The following is an 18,846-nucleotide window of genomic DNA, read 5'->3' as shown; positions in this document are numbered from 1 at the left end:
CAAAGTGCAACAGTATTACTTTTTGTAATTGAACTGTAAATACGAGGAAATGATTAGAAAGAATCGGTACGTTTAAGGGTTCTTTTTCGTTTCTTTCTTTGGTCACAGAAGAGGTTTATTCTACCAAAATAAGTGCACTACAGTACTTCATTTCTACAGTAAGAAATACTATAAATTTACTTCTTTCCGAGTCTCAATTTGCCAATATTCTCCCTCAAATGCAAAAGTTTCAATTCTTTCTTTCTATCAATAAAAAAGAAAAAAGAAATTTAAAATAAGAATCATATAGAATCAAAATTCAAAATCCTGAAGAACTGTAATCTCGATCGGAGACGAGATTGGAGATGCAACAGAGCGGTGTGCGTATTTCACTGTTCATGGCTATGGGAAAGCTTATGGTTTTGCAGTCTGACATGCATGTGGAGTAGAATAGTTGGTAGTCGTAGTCTTCTGCGTGAAGTTCAATCTGAAGCCTTTCAACTGTGTGGAGTCCACAGATACGAAGTTTTGGTATGTAGATTCCTCCCCTTTGCTTTCATGTCAGCACAATTCTGTTCCAGACCCTCCCTCGCCTGCAACTTGTTTGTGGAAATGCTCCTGTGAATTTCTTGGCGTACTCTCTCTGATTGTCACTCCCTTCTGTTTGCAGAGGAAATGAATTACCAAGATCGCAATTAAGCTGAGGTTACCGCTTGATTATGATGATTTACCTCGATGTGATCCTTGTATTGTGAATGCGCGAACGAGGGAAGATGGAAACTGCTGTGGATTCTTGTACTCTTTTATGTTCGTCAAAATTTTGAATGGGGTATTTGATTTGGTAAACCGAGGAATGAACTATAGAAATTTCATTGATTGGGAATTTCTAATTCTGATTTCTGACGACACACCATGGCATGGCTGTGAAGAAATTGAGAGAATCTTTGGAATATTCAACTTATGCTGTTTGATATGATGGAGGGAAGCAAAGCTGTATCGCTCGTCCACTTGACAAGCTTAGATTTGTATGGCATTATCAGATTTAATTGAGAGTTCATACTTGATTTGCAAGCATGAGAGGTGCGTTTTTGGAAATCTAAATTAGTATGATCTACAGACCTTGCAAATCTAAAATCTCAAGATTTGGAGAGTGGCACCAATGGCGATCAGAAATGGAGCCATTGCAGCATTAGTGAGCCTCTTTACTATGGATGATAGAGGTAGCTTAGCTGAGGCGTTTGCCATGGCAAAACAAACCAGAAAGCTTTGTTTCCATCGTGACAAAACGTCTGATTCAGATTATACAACCGAAAATATTGGATTTCTTGAAACATGGAATTTGGGCCTCAGAAGCATACTGAGCTTGTGCGCATGCTTATACTAGAATGCGAAAGAAGCGCAGAATCACAAGTTAAATTTATGGCTAAATCCCTTGCCAACACAAGGAACAAGATCGTCAAAAGTATGAGACTAAATAAAGGTGGTCGCCGCCAAATTCATCTCATGAAATACAACAAAGGCTCCACATTGCTTATACGATTCTGTAACCAAAGAAGAAAAAGGGAGGGAAACTAAAAGCACTAATAAAAACGAAAAGCTCCACGAATCGCACAGGTTAATATTCGAGTCGTCGAATATATAAACTACACCTACGATACATCAACAAGACTAACGAGGAGGGCTTGATAGAACCTGGTCAAAGATAATCCACAATGGTTCCGACTTCCTTTCTATGTTGAGGAAGAACCCGCCATGGAACTCACCTTCTTGAGAAGGCCTTCAATGTCGCTCTCCAATTTGGCTCTCATGTCTGGGGAGAGATTATCTCCCGACTTCTCCAGCATTGATGTCATCATCTGAAGATTCTTCCTTATAAAGTCTATGGGCGGTGCCTCACCCACTTGAGACCCTAATTCAGCAGACTTTGATGGATTCAGAGTGCCCTCAGAAGCAGGATAGGCTAGCGCTGTGCAAGCCCGGTCCGAGTCCGACGTCCTGGGGGGAGCTGAGAGATGATAAAGCTGGTATTTTAGAAGAGTTGGGCCAAAAACATTGTTCTTCTTTAAACTCCGAACTGCTTCCATAGCGTCAGCGCTTCGTAGGAAAACTATCTCGGCAGTTGAATCCTTCAACTGTATCTCTGATTCCTTCAATGATCCAAACTGGCTAAACGTAGTAATAAACTGCTCCCGGGAAGGTAAGGGAACCCCTGCAGAGAAAGTCAAGAGAAGAAGAGATCCTAATCCTTCTCCATCAGTTTCAACTCTATTATAAATATATGGTCTGCTGTCAGAAGGTTTTTGGTGGTCCAAACTAGCTTCGCCTTTTCTCCTCCTTCTCCTCTTGGGTTTAGCCTGCTGCGGAAGGCTGTTAGCCAACTGTGATTCCTTCCCCTGGCTAGATTCAATACCCATTCCGTTTAAATCTGGTATATCAGAAGATAAGTTGATCTTTGGATCCCCCAACGGTGGTTTCTCCTTCCTCTTCCTCTTTTTGCCCCCACCCTTGCTCTGATCCTGGCCTATTGTCTGGTCTTTCACTGGCTGGTTGGGCACTCCAGCAAAATTCACTTGATTTTTCTCTGGAATTACTCCAAGTGGTTGTGGAGCTGTGACCTGTAGATCAATGAAGAACGAACCAGGCTTATTGCTATTATTCACATTTTTTACTTCAGTAGATGCCTTTGAATGCTCCTTAGCAGCTCCAAGTTTCCTTCTCTTCTTTGGCTCAGATTTCTGTTGGGAAGCAACATGGCTCACAGCCTGCTGATCTTCCACCAACAACCCAGCTACAGAACCACTTCCATTTAAATCTGGTATTTCCGTTGATTGTTTATTCTGAGGGTGCGATCCATCGTTCTTTCTCTTCCTCCGCTTTGTTAAACCATTGGGTGAGCGAGGTCCAATCTCTGGTGAATCTTTTGTGAGTAAGCTACTGGAAGAAGCGTTAATGTTCACGTCTGATAAGGCAGAAAGGGATTTGGTCTTCAATCTCCCCCCCAAGGTTTCTCTATCTTTTCTTGGCCTAGCATTGGAAGTCATCGGACTTTTATTCTGTGCATCTCCTGCAGGGCATGTTTCAGCTTTTTCAGTCAAATCTGCATCATCAGGGATTGGTTTGGATGATTTCATCTCTTCCTTCTTCGTTATGGAACTTGTCTGACTTCTTTTTTTTAACCCAGATTTAGCAGCAGAAGAAGGATTCTTAACCTCGGACACCTTTCCCCCAAGAAAAAATAAATCAGCCGCCATCGCATCATTTTGACCAGCATTGACAGATTCATCATGAAACATCAAAATTCTAAATCTGGAAAAGAACTGAGCAACCGCATTGAAGTTGTTATTTTCGTTTGGATAAAGGCAATTCACAGCAGTAAAATGAAGCTCAGAGAGAAACTCAGCTGGTGATACACTCATCAACTCTTGATTATCAGCAACATCACTCCCACTGGTAATATTCCGGTACCACCTCTTCCAGAACTTGCCACTGCATTTAGATAGCAAAGGGGTTTCATTCTGGCCCTCGACTGCATTTTCATCCTCACCTTCGCCAGAAATTTTAAGAGCCTTGATATCTTCTGTTTCAGCTGGCATACCTTTCTGCCCCCAGTTTATGTATGGAAAAGACAAATACTTGCTCTTCTTCCGCTCTCGCGTCTCAGATCTCTTTTCAGACATCCCTTTGCTCCCATCATCAAAGTTACCTACAACAGAATCCTTGCTTTCATCTGTTGTTGGACTCATCACCTCCCCCTTGATTGAAGAATCCAATTTACTAGATTCAAGATCTTCAAATTTGTCACTTCCTTTTCTCTTCGCAGATCTTGATTTTATTCCTCCATTAACAATTGCCTTTCTTCTGGAGCTCCTTTTTCCAACTTCCATGCTTCCATCTAGTACCTTACCTGGATCTCCATTCTTCCCTTCCATATTTTCGCGTACAACATCTGATCCTACGGATAGTGTCTCTAATGGTGAGCTCTGCGTGCCGCCTTCTACCTCCTCTTCATCATCTCCTGCTGTAACACGAACTTTGCTTTTTCTCACTGATTCGCCCACCAAATCGTCTTCAGGATCATGAGTTTCCAAGAGTTGATGCAAAGGCAATTGCTGGTGCCCAATTGAGCTTTGAAAAGCTGCTAATTGATTGTATAGGATACTCAACTCTAGTGCTCCACATAGGCAAACAATCTGTGCAAGACTGTTAACACGTGCTAGGAATGTTTCGGGTTCATACTGATCAACAGAATACTTAGCAAGGAAACCCGACTTGCGCCTAGGCAGGGAAGTTACTTCCTTCGATCCAGCATCACCTTCTAATGGGTGGTTTCCTTCCGAAATACACGAACATGTCATCTCCATCTTCACGCACCTGCCAAACTCATCCACAGCTTTCTCTACAGCTCCAAGGAAGCTTCGAGACTTGTATTTCGCAGACATCTGCTCAAAGTTTTCAACAAACGGCATCAACTGAGATGGAGAACACCATGTCATATGGCTGCTCCCAAAATAGCCAACTAATAGACCATCACTCTGGCCACTTTCATCACTTTTCAAAGCATCTGAGGGTTCATATATCTTTCCAGGCCACCATGTCTGACTTTTGGTCTTGACCCATATCACATCACCAACTGAAAAACTGTATCCTCCACCATTTTCAATAATCCGCGCTTCTTCTTCAGCTTCTTTCGACATCTCTTCTGCCCCCATGGACTTGGAAAGTTCAGGTTCTTCTGGCTGGATATTCGAGAAGTCCACTGTAAGTGATATGCCATCTCCAGAAACTTCCATATCCTTAGCTGTAGAAACACCATTCAATTCCACCGCGTTGCCTTTATTCTGGTCATCCTCAGCCGCAGCCGCAGCCCCACCACCATAACCACCGTCGTCTTCAGCATCAGCTACTGCACCGGCACCGGCACCGGCACCACCATCCAAAATTGTTCTTCTCTCAGTGCCCTCTATTCCCTTCCCATCTTCAACCTCTTCGTTCCTCAATTCGACGACATTGCTAATCTCACCATCGTTACTGCAAACACTAACCGCTCCGCCATTTTCAGCCAGCGGAATCTCCACCGTCAAGCCTCCACTCAAATCGACCAACCCAGAAAACCCAGAAATCTCCTCGCTGATTTCATTGGAAGGGCTTTGGGCTTTTAGGGTTTCTGGGGTTTTGGGGTCTTCCATTCCAACTCTACACAAGTCTCCCCCAAATCATCAAAACCCCACCATCAACGAAGCCGACCAAGGAGACTGAGAAAAACAATCAGAAAACCAAAATCAAACCTCTAGCATTACAAAACTGATACAACCGATCAAATAAAACCTATTCTTCAATCAAAGAAAACAGACTCCAGCTGCAAAGACAGTGGAAAAACAGAAAGCGAAGAACAAAATACACGAAGAACATTTGTAGCGGCGCCGAAATCGAAATTTACAGAGATCAAACTCACCCGAGTTGAAGGAGAGAGATTATAGTTATTACAGCGAGTCATTCGAAAGAAGAGAGAGAGAGAGAGAGAGAGATGATTTGGATAATAATTAGTAAAGTCCGAAGAAAAAGAAACACATACACAAGTAATTGCAGACGCTGAAAAGCTGAAGAAAAAAGGGTGGAGGAATTAACAATTTCGGAGAGAAAAAGAGAGAGAAACATAAAAAAGTAATTAATTTAAAACCATTTACCTTACGCTGCGGATGAACGGTGACTACGATACGAATCGATCCTAAAAGTCGGCTTGTTCATCCTTCTCTCTTATTTTTCTTCAAAATAAATAGAGGATTTTATATTTTGTTAAAGTTTTTTTTTCTTTTTTTCCTTTTTTTTTGCTAATTGTAGACTACAGAACTCGCCTACCCCCGAGGAAAATTATTGGATTTTTCTTTTCACGAATTTGCAATGTTATATTATATTATAGATTAAAAAAAAGAGAGAGAGAGATAATTTGAACGTGATCTACCATAGACACTAATATAAAGACAACTAATTAATAAGTTTACACCAAAAAGTTCATACAATTTGGATTGTACTTATCAGCGCAATCTAGCTTACTTTTACCTTATTAATGAGATATAAAATTCAAAATTTGAAACAGAAAATTTGAATGGAATTGAATTGATTTTAAGCCATCCTATTCTAGTTAATCTAATTATGTTAAGACAATTTGTTTATTAAATTTTTTCAATAATCAATTGTAAATACGCCAAACTTCCAAGTGATAATTACCTCGTAATTGACTTTTATCTAAAATGAGTCAAATCAACCAAATCACACCATGTTTGTTGGCTAAGTGAAGTCATACTTAAAAAGAAAGAGGAAAGAGAAATCAAGACGGTATTGTTTGTACACGACAGTTGAGACATCAACGTGAACAAAAATAAGAAAATGAAGATCTCAGGAATTGCAATAGAATACCAAAATTTTGGTTTTTTTTTCCCCCAAAAAAGTCTCATTCATTTTTGGTCAACTGTTGTGCATTAATTTTTTGTTTGTCAGGTTTTTAATGACATGCAGTTAAGCAATTAGTAACGTACATAATTCCAGCAAATAATTAAATTCAAATGAATTCTTAATTCTTAAAAATTAAAATTCAAGGCAGAGTAACTAATTGAACCATGTTTGTGGAATTTTGAAGATAGCAAAAAAAAAAAAAAAAATGGAAGGGGAAAGGAAAAGCAGCAAAAGGGTAGTTAGATGTATACTTCTAAATATTCGCCAAAAGAAGTGAAGAATATTTTCATAAATTCTGACGAGGAAACTGATAGTGACAACTTGGAAATTGAAAGAGAAAAAAAGTCTTCAGTTTGATGGTTCGTATCTGCAGACACAGTCGTATATGTTTCCTTTGAGCAATTTCTCTGCCAGCCTCTGATTTTTCACCATGGCAAGCTGCAAAAGTAAACACTTTTTTTCATGAAAATATGAAGAAAAAAGATTCTTAAAAGACATGCCAGCCCTTCAATTATTCGAGATTTCCTCGATGAAAAACAAAACCAGTAAACATCACCTTCAAAGCATCGCATTTAAACCGCGCGTTGAAGTTGGTATGAATGGCTCTCCCCATCCCCTCCAAGATAACCTGCACCACAACAAACTCTGATATCATATGCGTTTTCTCTTCTATTTTATCCGCTTTTAGTTTTACGTTTTACGACTGATGGCAACTCTAAATGCTTATTCGGGCCTACGCTACCCTGGGTTTTTCAATTAGAAGAACGTATTTTACCAGATCGGCATCTTTAGCTGCAGCAGCCAACTCGGAGCTGACCTGCCTTAGATCAATACATGGACTACCACACCCATTGTCAACAACCATCAAGGGAACAGAAGATGAACTTTTTTTAGAACCATCTGCAGAGTTAATCATGGCATCTACAATCAATCCCCCTGCTTCAGCAGCTCTACGTAGTATGTCACAGTGCTGTAAACAGAAGTTTGTTGGTTAAATTAAGTGAACAGCCATCTGAGATTTGACCAAGATACAGAATTTTCCTCCCAAAAAATGTGAAATATTTCTTTCGGTGCCCTCTTCGGGGTATTTCGGAATCAATAATGCTTGACACAGACTAGAAACAACAAAAACATAGGTGGAAGTGGTTATATCCAAAAAAAAAAAAATGTTGAAGAATATTAAGCGTCTGAGAAAAGGGCTAAAGAATAGAAATGGTGATTAGATACTCATACAAACAGGTTGAACATGCTGAATACCGAGTTCAGATGCACAGGGAAGAAAGTACCTTGGCAGCCTCGGCTACAATATCAGGAAGCTCCATTGCGGTAACATCATTTAGAGCAGGAAGAGAGTTTGCAACTAAAACAACCTGGAATAAATACTCCCGATCACTACTGAGGACATACTTTGGTTGGGAATAAGAAGCACAGAGAACAAATTGTTGCATGGAAGGGAATAGACTTGTATTCTAGAGATGCCATTGGAAATTTCCTCAGAAAAGACGATAAACAGTATTAAATTTATTTTGGGACTGCTCCTTCAACCCATAGGTGTAAATTTTCATTCGGCATCACAACAGAGTAAACTTACTTCAGTTCCACGTCGGAGGAGTTCCCTTGCCAAGGGAAGCATCCCTAGAACAACATCAGCACCTGAGTTGTCCACAAAGAGAAGAGCTCTTCTATGTCGAAGGGGTTTAACATCCCCAAATCCTAACATTCTCTTTCTGAAGACATCAAAATCATCGACCTAAATCATGAGAAAGAAATCATTAAATAGGACTGTTGAATCAGCTCTGATAAGAAGAATAGCAGATAAAGAACAGTCGAGGTTTCTCAATTCACCAACTCCTAGAAGTTCAGGTTTGGTTACCCGCCACGGTCTCTGCATCTTATTGCGACTCATTCTGTAAATCTCAATAATTGTCCCCTTGTGATAGAGATCAACACAGGCACGAGATCCCCAATCAAAAATGTTTGCGGCAAGGACACCTTCAATTAGGGTAAGCAGTCTTGCTTCCTGCAAATTAACAAGCAAAATGTTTTTTCCAGACGTCATAAAATTCGCTAGGCTAAATGCCAATTTAGATTAACACTTTTTTTTTCCCGAAAATATAGATGAACACAAAATTGTTCCCCAGGGAAAACGGCAAAAACAAGATGTATTGTAAATCATAACTGCATTTAGAGAGAAGCAGATAAATTGGATATGTTACTATAAGCAAAATATAAGTTGTTGATTTATAACTGCTGGACTCCTATTGCACCATGGACGGTGTATCAGTGCAAATTCTTTATATATACCTCGTTCATGCTATCAAGTTCCAATAGCAGGTCAGGTAAGACAGCAAGTGATGCCTCATTCTCCCTGTTCCACGGAGAAAGGATAGTTCGTGAAAGGGTGAGGGGGAATCAAGATTCCAAATTGCTTTCAATATCTTCAATTCACTTATAAAGGATGTTTGGAGGTAGGAGATTCCCTTTTTCTCATTAGTTTGGGAGGGGGTAGCGGATTGGAGAGCAGAAAGAATGAAAAATAGTTGTATTCAGAAATACAGTTACCTCTGTTTTATGGTTCTGTAGGCATCAAAAAACTGGAACTCCCTCAAGCACTCTTCCCTCAGTTCCAGAAGATTAGCTAAACCCAATTTCCCATATGCTGTAGGTTCCTCCATCAACCTATTTAAATGTTATAATTTGGTAGGGTAGAAAATTTTAAGCAGAGGACAGGCAAGATGAAAAATGTAAGAGGCGCCTAGTTGCCTCTTCAGTCAATGATATTTACTCACTGTTAATAACGGTTTGTAATAGTCTTTTTTAGTTGTCATGTCATTTAAGTCACGAACACCATGTTATCATTTAAGTTGTTGAATCACCATTTTATTAACATGATGATTCTAGAGACGAATTTTTCCAAAACTTGGGATCAAATGTCCCATTCTAAAATTTACAAGCCAAAGTGAATTTTTCTCAAATACAGGGAACGGAAATATATTTTATCCAAAATAGAATGAAGCATCAAGTTTGAGCTTTTATATTTTGAAACCCCAGACAAATCCATTCTCAGGAAAATATAACCATGCAGCACGTATATCAGACTAAAATTAGTAAAGTTACCTCCTCAAGTGGGCAGAAAATGCCCGAGCGAATGCATCACCCCTTCTCTTGGCATCATCAGTTCCACCTTCACTTGCAACAGCCTTACATATTCAACAACAAGTTTCTCAATCAGTAAGAAAAAAATTCAGAAACACGTTAATTAACAGTTATATTAACAACCAATATCTTGCTCATGACAGAAAAACACACAAGCTGTATTGTACTTAAATCAAAGTCAGAGAAAGGGGAAAAAACTAAATGCTAATTATGGTTACTGAAAATCAATGCACAACATTTGTAATCAACATGGATCCTTAGATTCATAAGAAAATGCACAAATTTCTTCATATGCTAAGGAAATGAAGGAGAACTTCTGCATTTTATAAGCCACAAGAAACATCTCACGAAGTCAATGCTCAAGAACTACTAAATGTCAGGTAATAAACAGGGTTTTGTCTCATTTACTTTCTCCAAGAACCATCAATCACATAGAGAGTAAAGTCAACCCTAGAAACTTCTTCCTTTATTTCGTCAAAAATGATGTATCATTATGACATAACTAAGTGAAGCCGGCCGTTGTTATTTTGTACGAGATGAGGTATAATAGATTGAGTAGATAGGAGGGACTGTGTGTGTGCGGAGAGAGAGAAAGAGAGAGAAGGAGCAATTAAGGCTCAGTGTTTGCCCTTGCCTTGTCAACAAGGTCTGGTAAATGCTCTGAAAACACAGTGAACCAGTACCTGTTGATGGATAAGTATCAGATGTTTCTTGTTGGCACTCATAACAAATTATCAATAATACAACATTGGTTCACATGCATTCTCAGGTATATTGAAATGAGCTTAATTCATGTACTTACTCCAACTCACAGTGATCAGAGAGATCAATAGTGTTAGGTTCATACCTGAAAAACACACCAGTATAAGAAAACCATAGGAATCTATCATACAATCAAGAGTAAAATCTTTAACTAAATACTTCATTTGATTTTCCATTCAAGCAAATTTAGTAAATGAGTTTGAATAAGTGAACTAGACAACCACCCGCTTTGCTTGCATTTTTTCCTTCACGGAACTTATTCAGAAAAACCATTAAACCAACAAAATTATATACGTCTGTTGTCTTCCTATGCAAAAAAATACACATCTGTCCACATGGCATAATCTTAATTCATAGAAAAGAAAGTGATAGCATTTAAAGGGAAGAACTACCTACTATAAGTAATGAATAATAATAAAAGAGACAAAAGAAAGTTTAAAAAACATTCAAATAAGTTCAGCAAGAATCTGATAGGAAATTATTCAGATGCCATAATAAAGATAGTCCAATATGTAATAATATTACATACGTTTTTGGGTCAGCCAACAGAGGGAACACCTCCAAAGTTGGTACCAGATGGAGAACGCCAACATTTAAGGCACTTGCATCAGATCGCAGGGTCCCACCTTTCGATAAAGGGACTTCAAAGCCTCCAAGTCCAGTTGTTCCAGGAGGAGCCATAGGGACAGGTGCAGTAATTTCAGTTCCCTTCTGTACAAATTTCTCCATCCAAGAAATCTGTATTTTCGTACAAGCCATATTTACAAATTGATGGTGAAAGCATGTGCCGAAATAGACAGGTCTTTTCAAAGGCACCAACATATATTATCCGGAAAAGAAAAGTAAAAACAAATGACAGAAAGGAAAAGAGAAATAATCAAATCTAGTTACACTATAAGATGGATTCACAGTAGGAACACATAAGAAGAAAGAATATAATAGATTTCACATTGCATCACAGATACAGGAAAAAAGCATAGTAACATACAGACCTAATGGTGTTTAAACACAAACACGAATCATAAACCCTCAATGGATTTACAGAATTCACAAACCAACCACAAAACATGCATGATTCCTATTAAAAATATTTTGATTAAAAGCTGTAAAAGGCTAGAGTTGTGTAAAGAATTGGCTCTCGTACTCCACAATGATTCGTGAACTTAAAGTCACTTTTTAGCTATCATCAAAGATTCTCTTGGTCACTTGTATAAAGATTCCAGACCTTTGGCTTTAAACACGGGCCCCAAATAAGCTTAGATAGAATATGATTCTAAAGAGAGAGAGAAAAATTGAAACCGAGGGGGAATAGAATTTAAATCATTCTATGCATTTGGTTGGAAAGAAGTAACATAATTTTGACTGGCAAGGAAAAGGAATGGTGGAAAGAGTTTGAGTTACCTAAATTTCATGCTTCGCTTTACATTTCTTTAAATAGTGAGTTTAGAAAATATTCAATCTTCAGTAAAGTTACAGAGGGGAGTACGTATTTCGTTAAAATATTCTGTCCTTTGGACTTACTTTGTACTTTGTACTTTTTACTTATCAATAGTGTATTTTTTATCTCAAAAAATTATATGCACGGATGACAACAATTATCAATTAATCAACATCTGGTGTATATAATAACAAACCAATTTACAACGCAAAGGTAAGTCATGATGCTAGTAGCAAACCAATTCTTGATTAATAAAAATTGTTATTAGTTAGGTATGTAGGTCAAAATCCCATCATTACAAACCTAACAAAGATGTTAATATCTTCAAGTCTCTTTGCTATTAGACATTATAGATTCAGACGGTAATCCCCAATTTCGCTCAGTGATCATATAAAGATTAGAAAATTTTGAGCTACGAAAAATAGAAAACATATAACAACAGACAGTTCATAGCATCTGATGAACTTTACAATTAACAGAGATAAGACTCAGAAATCACAGGATCTTACATAATGCCAAAGTAAACTCTAAGATCTGATTGAATATTTTCCAGTTCCAACTGTGCTCACCTTCTCATTCAAATCACCAAGTGGAGGTCCATGAACTTTCCCTCCCGTATATGGTGCACCCATAGGAAACCTTTCAACTAACTGATGGGCCAATAGATCATCGAGACCATGCTTTTCATAGCTCATGAATGCACCTAAGGCTCCTAAAAACCCTTCATGGCGCAAGAACATGGCTTGTGCTTCTCCTTTTGACCTACAGAAAATGTACAGTACAATACTCTGTATTGAGAAAGTAGAAAAAAATAAAAGCAATTAATGTTAATAAAAATAACAACAAAAAACAGAAGATTTTTCAATGCAGATTACCAGAACTGAACTGCGAAGGAAATTGTATCCATGGTGTATGCATGTCCCCTGATAAAGAACCCTCCAAAAAATATTCTCTTAAGTCCAAACCGTAGAGCATTCAAATATGATATCTACCAAAAAAAAATTCAAATTATATTTTATAGAGAGAAATGCAATTTAAACTGCTTATCTAACAGGTCATTCAAATTGATGATGCCAAATGGCTAATTTAGAGAAAACATGACCTCCAACAAACATTTGAATCTATTCGGTTCTTTCTCCTTTTATAACATCTCCCAATTAAGAGTGGGGAATTAGGAGTGAGCAACTTAAGCCAAAGGCATTAAGGAGTCCATCCAGATAGCAGTAAAGAAGCGCACAGCATTGGTCCATGTCTATATTACCATCTAATTTAACTCCTTTAGTTTATTTATAATTGTGGTATGCTCAAATGAAATATGGCACTCATAACTTTACACACTTGCATTAGATGCTACTACTTCATGCGGAGTGTAATCTGATCATTCCTTACATTTTAATTAACTAATTAAAAATCTCCAGTTCTCCTTCATCACAAACCTTAATGGTAGAGACACTCAAGTTCGGATCTGTCTTGATTGATAAAATGCAAACTCAGGCATAGGAAGTTGGTATTTATAGGCCAAGTAACTATTAGTTACCCTAGTAACTAATCAGCTAGGCAACATTAAAAGATAACCTACCCCCATGGTACAAGGTAATTTATCTGAAAGGTTATCTAAACGAATAATTAGAATTATCCTAAATAAACACATTACACCCTCCATCACTTTATAAGAAGACAGCGGGACTATTTGGAATTATTTTTGAAAATAGTTTTCTGCTTTATATTAATATTAATATAAGAAAAATATGAAAACTTGCTTGGGTATCCATTTTCTAAAAATTCTTTTATTTTATTCTGTTTTTGCAAATTGCGTGCTGTTGTTCCTTCAATATCATAAGTTATCCAATAATGATTTCAAAGGGTACAATAACATAATTTCGTAGCAACTTATTTCTGAATAATGATAGCATAAGGAATAAAATCCAGAGAACAACGGAGATCCATTGCTAAACCTGAGTAACAAATGAGGATTTACTATTGATGATTTGGTTGATTTTGTTCAATTAATTTTGTATGATCTTGATTTACTTTTTATATTAAGATAATTCAACTTTGTAGAAATGGACCCCTCGTACATTTTGATTAGATCCTGAGGAATTTGATGCGTTCTTCCATTGCAATACTGACCTGTCCAATGTTATACGAGATCATCCGCAAGAGAGACAATGAGATGTCTTCTGGTCTGTAGTCTTGAAGCTCCTTGTTCACTGAGATGGTCTTGCCAAAACTAGATGCAATTGTTGACGCAGAAAGACCAATCTAGATCAGTAAAAGACAATAATAAATAAGAGATTATTAGAAATTGTTGCCATAGAGAGCAATCATCCCACCATGATTCATATATTATGACAGAGATGCAAGGGAAAAAAACAAACAATCTGCACAATTTAACAGGAATATTATGAAGCAATGACATAAGCTTGGAAAGAAGCATCACAACGGAATTTGAATTTAAATTTAACGCACCTTAGAGTAATCCATGCCACCATATATGTCCCCAACAAGCATGTCGATTGTGCTATTATCTCCCTTTTGACTAAGCTCTAACAACTCATCAAAACTGGAGCAGGACAAATAAATGTCAAATCTTCACACATATTGTAGGAAGAAGACATGCTCAATACATAACAGCATAATTACCTATTACATTTTGTTAACAGCCTTCCTAATCCCCAGTAAGTACCACCTCCAACATTTGTCCCACTAACTCTCTGAAATTTCCCGTCACCATCAACCTTGAAAAATGTAAACCATAGATTATAACTTAGCATACTTCAGTCATCCTTAAGATCAGGGGCAAGAAAATGGAATGAGAGAAACAAAAGTAGAGATTAACAGACAGCATACCTTGATCATGCTGACACCAGATCCAATATTAACAAGCAGATAAGGGAACAGTTCATTATGGTCAAGTTGCACGAACTCTTTTTTACCCTCCATATGAGTGAAAGCTTCATGACGTATTGCCTACTAAAACATTGTTAACAGCTAGTTATCCTTGGCGTACTATTCATCTAAGAATAAGATGACAAACGAGCTCCAAAAAAAGATATTGATTTACTCAAAATAGAAATGTTGGAAGTAAACCACATGATACAATCCAACATACTGGGTAAATCTTCAATTAAACTACTCATTCTTTAAGCCAAGTGGCATGACGTGATACAAGCAATTTATGAGCACACATAAACAAACAAAATCGTGAAATTCAAAGCTTTAAGGTAAGCAAAAAACACACGCAAATAGTAAAAGAACTGATGAAACAGAATAATGGTGGGATCTGAAATTGCAAGCATAATTTAAATTCTATCCTGCTACAATGAAAAATAAATAAACATACAAATACACAAACTTTATACGAGCAAAATGAAAGTTAGTATTTGGAAATCCACCTTAAGCAAAAAATTTGCTCCAGCCACAAGACAATCCATTTCATCTTCTTTGTCAAGGCTAACTCCAAGTCTTTCTTTAAAAAGATCTGCAAACTTGTATGCCCCTCCACCTGTAGCCTTCATGCGGCAATTGTTACAGGTTGAGAAGTATTATCTAAATAAATGGTGAACCGAAATAATTAAGAAGCACGCCCTTTCCTGCCTCCCAACTCCTCATTTTTTTCTCTATCGTCGAGACTAATGTAAACATTAAAAACTGATACAGCCCAGGCAAATAAAAATGTCAAAGGGTAGACAAGGGGGCGGGGGCGAATCAACCCAATGGGCAAAAGTTTTCCATTTGACGATTTAGAGCAAACTGATACGTGCAAAGAGGGGTTCCAAGGAAGATTGACAATTGCTGCAAGTAAAAGTTACCATTACAGAAGAGTAGTTCTTTATTAACCTCATTCACAGAAAAGTGGAAAAAACCTGAAGCATATTACTTTTCTTTTAGCAGCTACATATATTTTTGGGCCTTTTTCTCAAAGGCACAACAGATCTGGTATGAAGTGATAAACAGTCGTATGAAAGAATATACCTTAATTATGGCATTTTCATTTGCTGGGTCATCTGATTGCCAGTGAGGTAAATCTTTTCCAGTAGAAAATGTTCACGCATTGCCAGAAAACAAGAAACTCAGGTTATCTGAAAATTATAAATAAACTAAAAAGCATGATGTCAACATATATACCACCACGATGTAGCTGCTTGGAATAGATGAAGTCTAAACACTCGTTAATCTTGCTTGTCTCGAACTTCACAAAATGAAGTCTCCCTCCAAGAACTGGATAACTTCTTCTATTACCATTTGAAAACCCCAGCCTCTCCTCCATGCTCTTCTTCCTCTTATCATCGACTGATTGATCTTCATGTCTTGAAAAGTACACCAATTTGATGAGAGAACCTGTAAATAACGAATCATCAGCTGATCTAGCAGATATATTTCCAACCTTGCCACTGTCAACCTACTAAAAGAAATAAAACTGTGAAATGCTATATGTCCGATATTATGCATAAACATCTAATTTCCTACACCTTATTCACTTTATAATCGATAAATTACAAGACTAGATTCTATGATGATTACTCAAGAAAAAAAGTTGCACCAAATGTAATATATATAAACAGTGTGATAAAAACTTTAAGAAAATAAAAGTAAAGGAAAAAAAGAAAAGGGAATAGCCCTTTTCATTTAAAAGCAAAACATGTATATTCCCCATTATCTGATTGTGAGTTACTTCATACTATTTTATAACTTCCCATCCTTATACTTTCTGGAATCAGTTCCCCTAGGAAATTACTCAGTAATTATTTATAGAAAAGACATGCGAGGAACGTGGTTCATTCATTTGTCACTATTTTAACTCTTTAGCAAACACTTATCATTTACCTGTTTTTACCAACCATTAGCTGAGTTTATCCTCACATGCACAAAAAGTATGGATTGGAAATTTAATGGTAGGAATAGGGACTAAAGAAAATGTTTGCTAGAGGAAACAACAAAATATGTCTCAGAAATAACTAATTTCATTTTTTTATGAATTCAAACAATAAAAGATGTTGAAGAAATGAGCATGAGTGTACTTACAGAAAGGACAAAGGAAAATGATATACGTTACGCTTGATCCAAAACCCAAAAACAAATCCGAGAGCGCATATGAAAAATGACCCACTAAAATCATCTTGATCATAGTGGCACATGATTACGTGTCTTATTAAAATGTAAATCAAGTAAGCTACTTTTATTTTCAATTTCACCCCTCCTTCACACCCTTAAGAAAAACCCCTCATCAAAAACTCATGAGAAAAATTAACCAAAAAGTAAATTTATAAGATCAAAAAAGGTGGAGTAAATAAACAAATACGTAGAACTAGACCAATCCAAAAAACAGAAGTACACATGGAATATACCGCCGATGTCGAGAGCCAGGTGAGATAGATCATCAGACTGGTTAGGCAACAGAATTGTGGGGTCTCTCTCCTCGAAATTTCCCTGAATTGTTGCTTTGCTGAGGTCTAGCTGCGGACGAGAACTTGACCTGTGGATGGAATTGCCAGTAATCGTACCCATGTCCCTCTCGCCACCATTCAGGCCACCCTCTTTGTCAATATTTTGGTTCTTATCCTCAGTTTGCTCCTTCTCTCCCTTTATACCGCACAAATCAGGATGTAGGTTTTCCCCCGGACAAGCCATTAATACCAAACCTTCACCTCCCAGCTGCCTAACCCACAAATTCGACTTTATTTGGTCAGACTACCCTCGTCCTACGCCTAAACACCAACTAAAATTTATAAATACTTGTCATTTAGAAGAAGAAACGCCATCCAACCATGACGATCACTATATCATCAGTTAAAAGCCATAAATTCAAATCTAGAAAGCGGAATTCGTGCTTCGAAGGCCCACTTTGAAAAGTAACTTAGCCTTTTACCATCTGACGCATGCAAAACGAACTCCAAAGCAGAACGGTCAATTGAGAACCTCTTAAATTCTTCAGGCACATACAAAAGTCATCCACGACTTGAGAACTTGAACGGATTGGGTGAGGGAAAAAAGATCTCGCCAAGTAATCAAAGTGAAGGGAAGTAGTATGAATCCGAGTTCTGCTCGACGGACCGCCAAGGAAGCTTGCGGCTACGCTGGCTTCAGAATGAACGGAAGCGGTATCAACCTAGGCTCCGGTCAACCGATGGCCGGATCGTCGATTTGCAGTGAACGATTCGAGAGATTCAATCGCTCACAGGTAGAAGGGATGTAACACTGAGTTCGAATATTGGTGAAGCGACCGCCGGCTCCAGGATCAGCAGTGAACGGTACCGGAAATTTGAGGACCGCCGAGTTGAATATTCCGTTGCACACAAATCGCGCCACGAAATGCCGTGGAAGCGTCAAACTCATGGTGGTGACTGTATGGTGTTGTGGGCATGCTTGTCCAGGTGTGTTACCCATGTCCGCATGTCCAAACCATCCTCACCACTCGCTTTCCTTTCATGTCTTTAAAGCTTTCTAGTGTAATTTTCTTGTATCGAGTTTTTGGGATTGTAGGTGGAATTTGGCCGAGCGGCTTTGGAACTAGGTGTGTATTAGTAGGATATGTAAGCACGCCAAATTTCAAGCCAATCGGAGTTCACACGGGCCCTGTAGGCCACCGAGTGACTCCTCGCCACTTAGGACGTCTACACCTGCCACACCAAAAATGCCTTATAATGTACCTTAGGGGGGACCAAGTAGTCATCAAACCTCCCCCGACCAAGTGTTGTATACTTTCTTGCAATCAAAGCTTTCTTGCATCCAATGTCTACAATGCTTGTTTTAAAGATGTTTTCAACTGTTTTTCTCTCTCACGTTTTCTAAAACCAATTTTCTCCTAAAACGTGAGCGGAGGCTAGACCCACGACCGAGATTGTCCGCAACTTACAGTTTTTCCTGGCTGACTTGCTCGTTTGAGCTAGAGCAAGTGTCGCACAATCGCTCGAGCTGCTTCGAAAAGGTGCGATTGTGACAAGTGGTATCAGAGCTTAGTTAGCTCCTCGACCCGAAAAAGTCCGGAACCATGTCGACGACAAAACAACTGAGCAAGTCGCACGTCGACCGACTGGTAGAGATAGAAGAACAACTTCTCT

At 38.2% G+C, this 18,846-nt stretch overlaps 2 protein-coding genes across 4 annotated transcripts; both read right to left on the bottom strand.

The window, feature by feature from the left end:
• Nucleotides 1–1,450: 1,450 nt before the first annotated feature.
• Nucleotides 1,451–5,814, bottom strand: LOC111008692 (serine/threonine-protein kinase ATM). 3 transcript variants are annotated; one of them, XM_022281455.2, is made up of 2 exons: nt 5,664–5,814; nt 1,451–5,231 (listed from the first exon to the last, which is right to left on the bottom strand). In XM_022281455.2, exon 2 carries the CDS (start codon nt 5,163–5,165, stop codon nt 1,710–1,712), a length of 3,456 nt encoding a protein of 1,151 aa, XP_022137147.2. In that variant the 5' UTR covers nt 5,166–5,231; nt 5,664–5,814; the 3' UTR covers nt 1,451–1,709. The 3 variants fall into 3 exon arrangements, with proteins under 3 accessions (XP_022137147.2, XP_022137146.2, XP_022137145.2); XM_022281454.2 differs by lacking the exon at nt 5,664–5,814 and adding an exon at nt 5,552–5,657; XM_022281453.2 differs by lacking the exon at nt 5,664–5,814 and adding an exon at nt 5,432–5,566.
• Nucleotides 5,815–6,652: 838 nt separating this feature from the next.
• On the bottom strand, nt 6,653–18,096 carry PANK2 (pantothenate kinase 2). The gene is made up of 22 exons (XM_022281437.2): nt 17,134–18,096; nt 15,914–16,126; nt 15,761–15,813; nt 15,181–15,297; nt 14,636–14,755; nt 14,429–14,523; nt 14,255–14,348; nt 13,916–14,047; nt 12,661–12,773; nt 12,355–12,547; nt 10,877–11,085; nt 10,388–10,432; nt 10,220–10,268; nt 9,547–9,629; nt 8,992–9,108; nt 8,734–8,797; nt 8,303–8,449; nt 8,021–8,179; nt 7,716–7,799; nt 7,205–7,399; nt 6,986–7,057; nt 6,653–6,867 (listed from the first exon to the last, which is right to left on the bottom strand). Exons 1-22 carry the CDS (start codon nt 17,414–17,416, stop codon nt 6,778–6,780), a joined length of 2,727 nt encoding a protein of 908 aa, XP_022137129.1. The 5' UTR covers nt 17,417–18,096; the 3' UTR covers nt 6,653–6,777.
• Nucleotides 18,097–18,846: the final 750 nt, after the last annotated feature.

This window comes from Momordica charantia (genome assembly GCF_013281855.1).
Source record: "Momordica charantia cultivar OHB3-1 chromosome 3 unlocalized genomic scaffold, Mcharantia_2.0 BLBB01000003.1, whole genome shotgun sequence".
NCBI lineage: Eukaryota > Viridiplantae > Streptophyta > Magnoliopsida > Cucurbitales > Cucurbitaceae > Momordica > Momordica charantia.
This window is presented reverse-complemented; position numbering and strand designations above follow the sequence as displayed.

What these genes read in the sequence shown, in the direction of transcription:
- LOC111008692 (XM_022281455.2), bottom strand. Translation starts at nt 5,165, where the DNA reads ATGGAAGACCCCAAAACCCCAGAAACCCTAAAAGCCCAAAGCCCTTCC.
- PANK2 (XM_022281437.2), bottom strand. Translation starts at nt 17,416, where the DNA reads ATGGCTTGTCCGGGGGAAAACCTACATCCTGATTTGTGCGGTATAAAG. An exon ending in CCTGGCTCTCGACATCGGCG is followed by an intron (nt 16,127 to 17,133) that starts GTATATTCCATG and finishes CGTTATTTACAG; the next exon opens with GTTCTCTCATCAAATTGGTG. An exon ending in TCCTTCGCAGTTCAGTTCTG is followed by an intron (nt 12,548 to 12,660) that starts GTAATCTGCATT and finishes CATTTTCTGTAG; the next exon opens with GTCAAAAGGAGAAGCACAAG.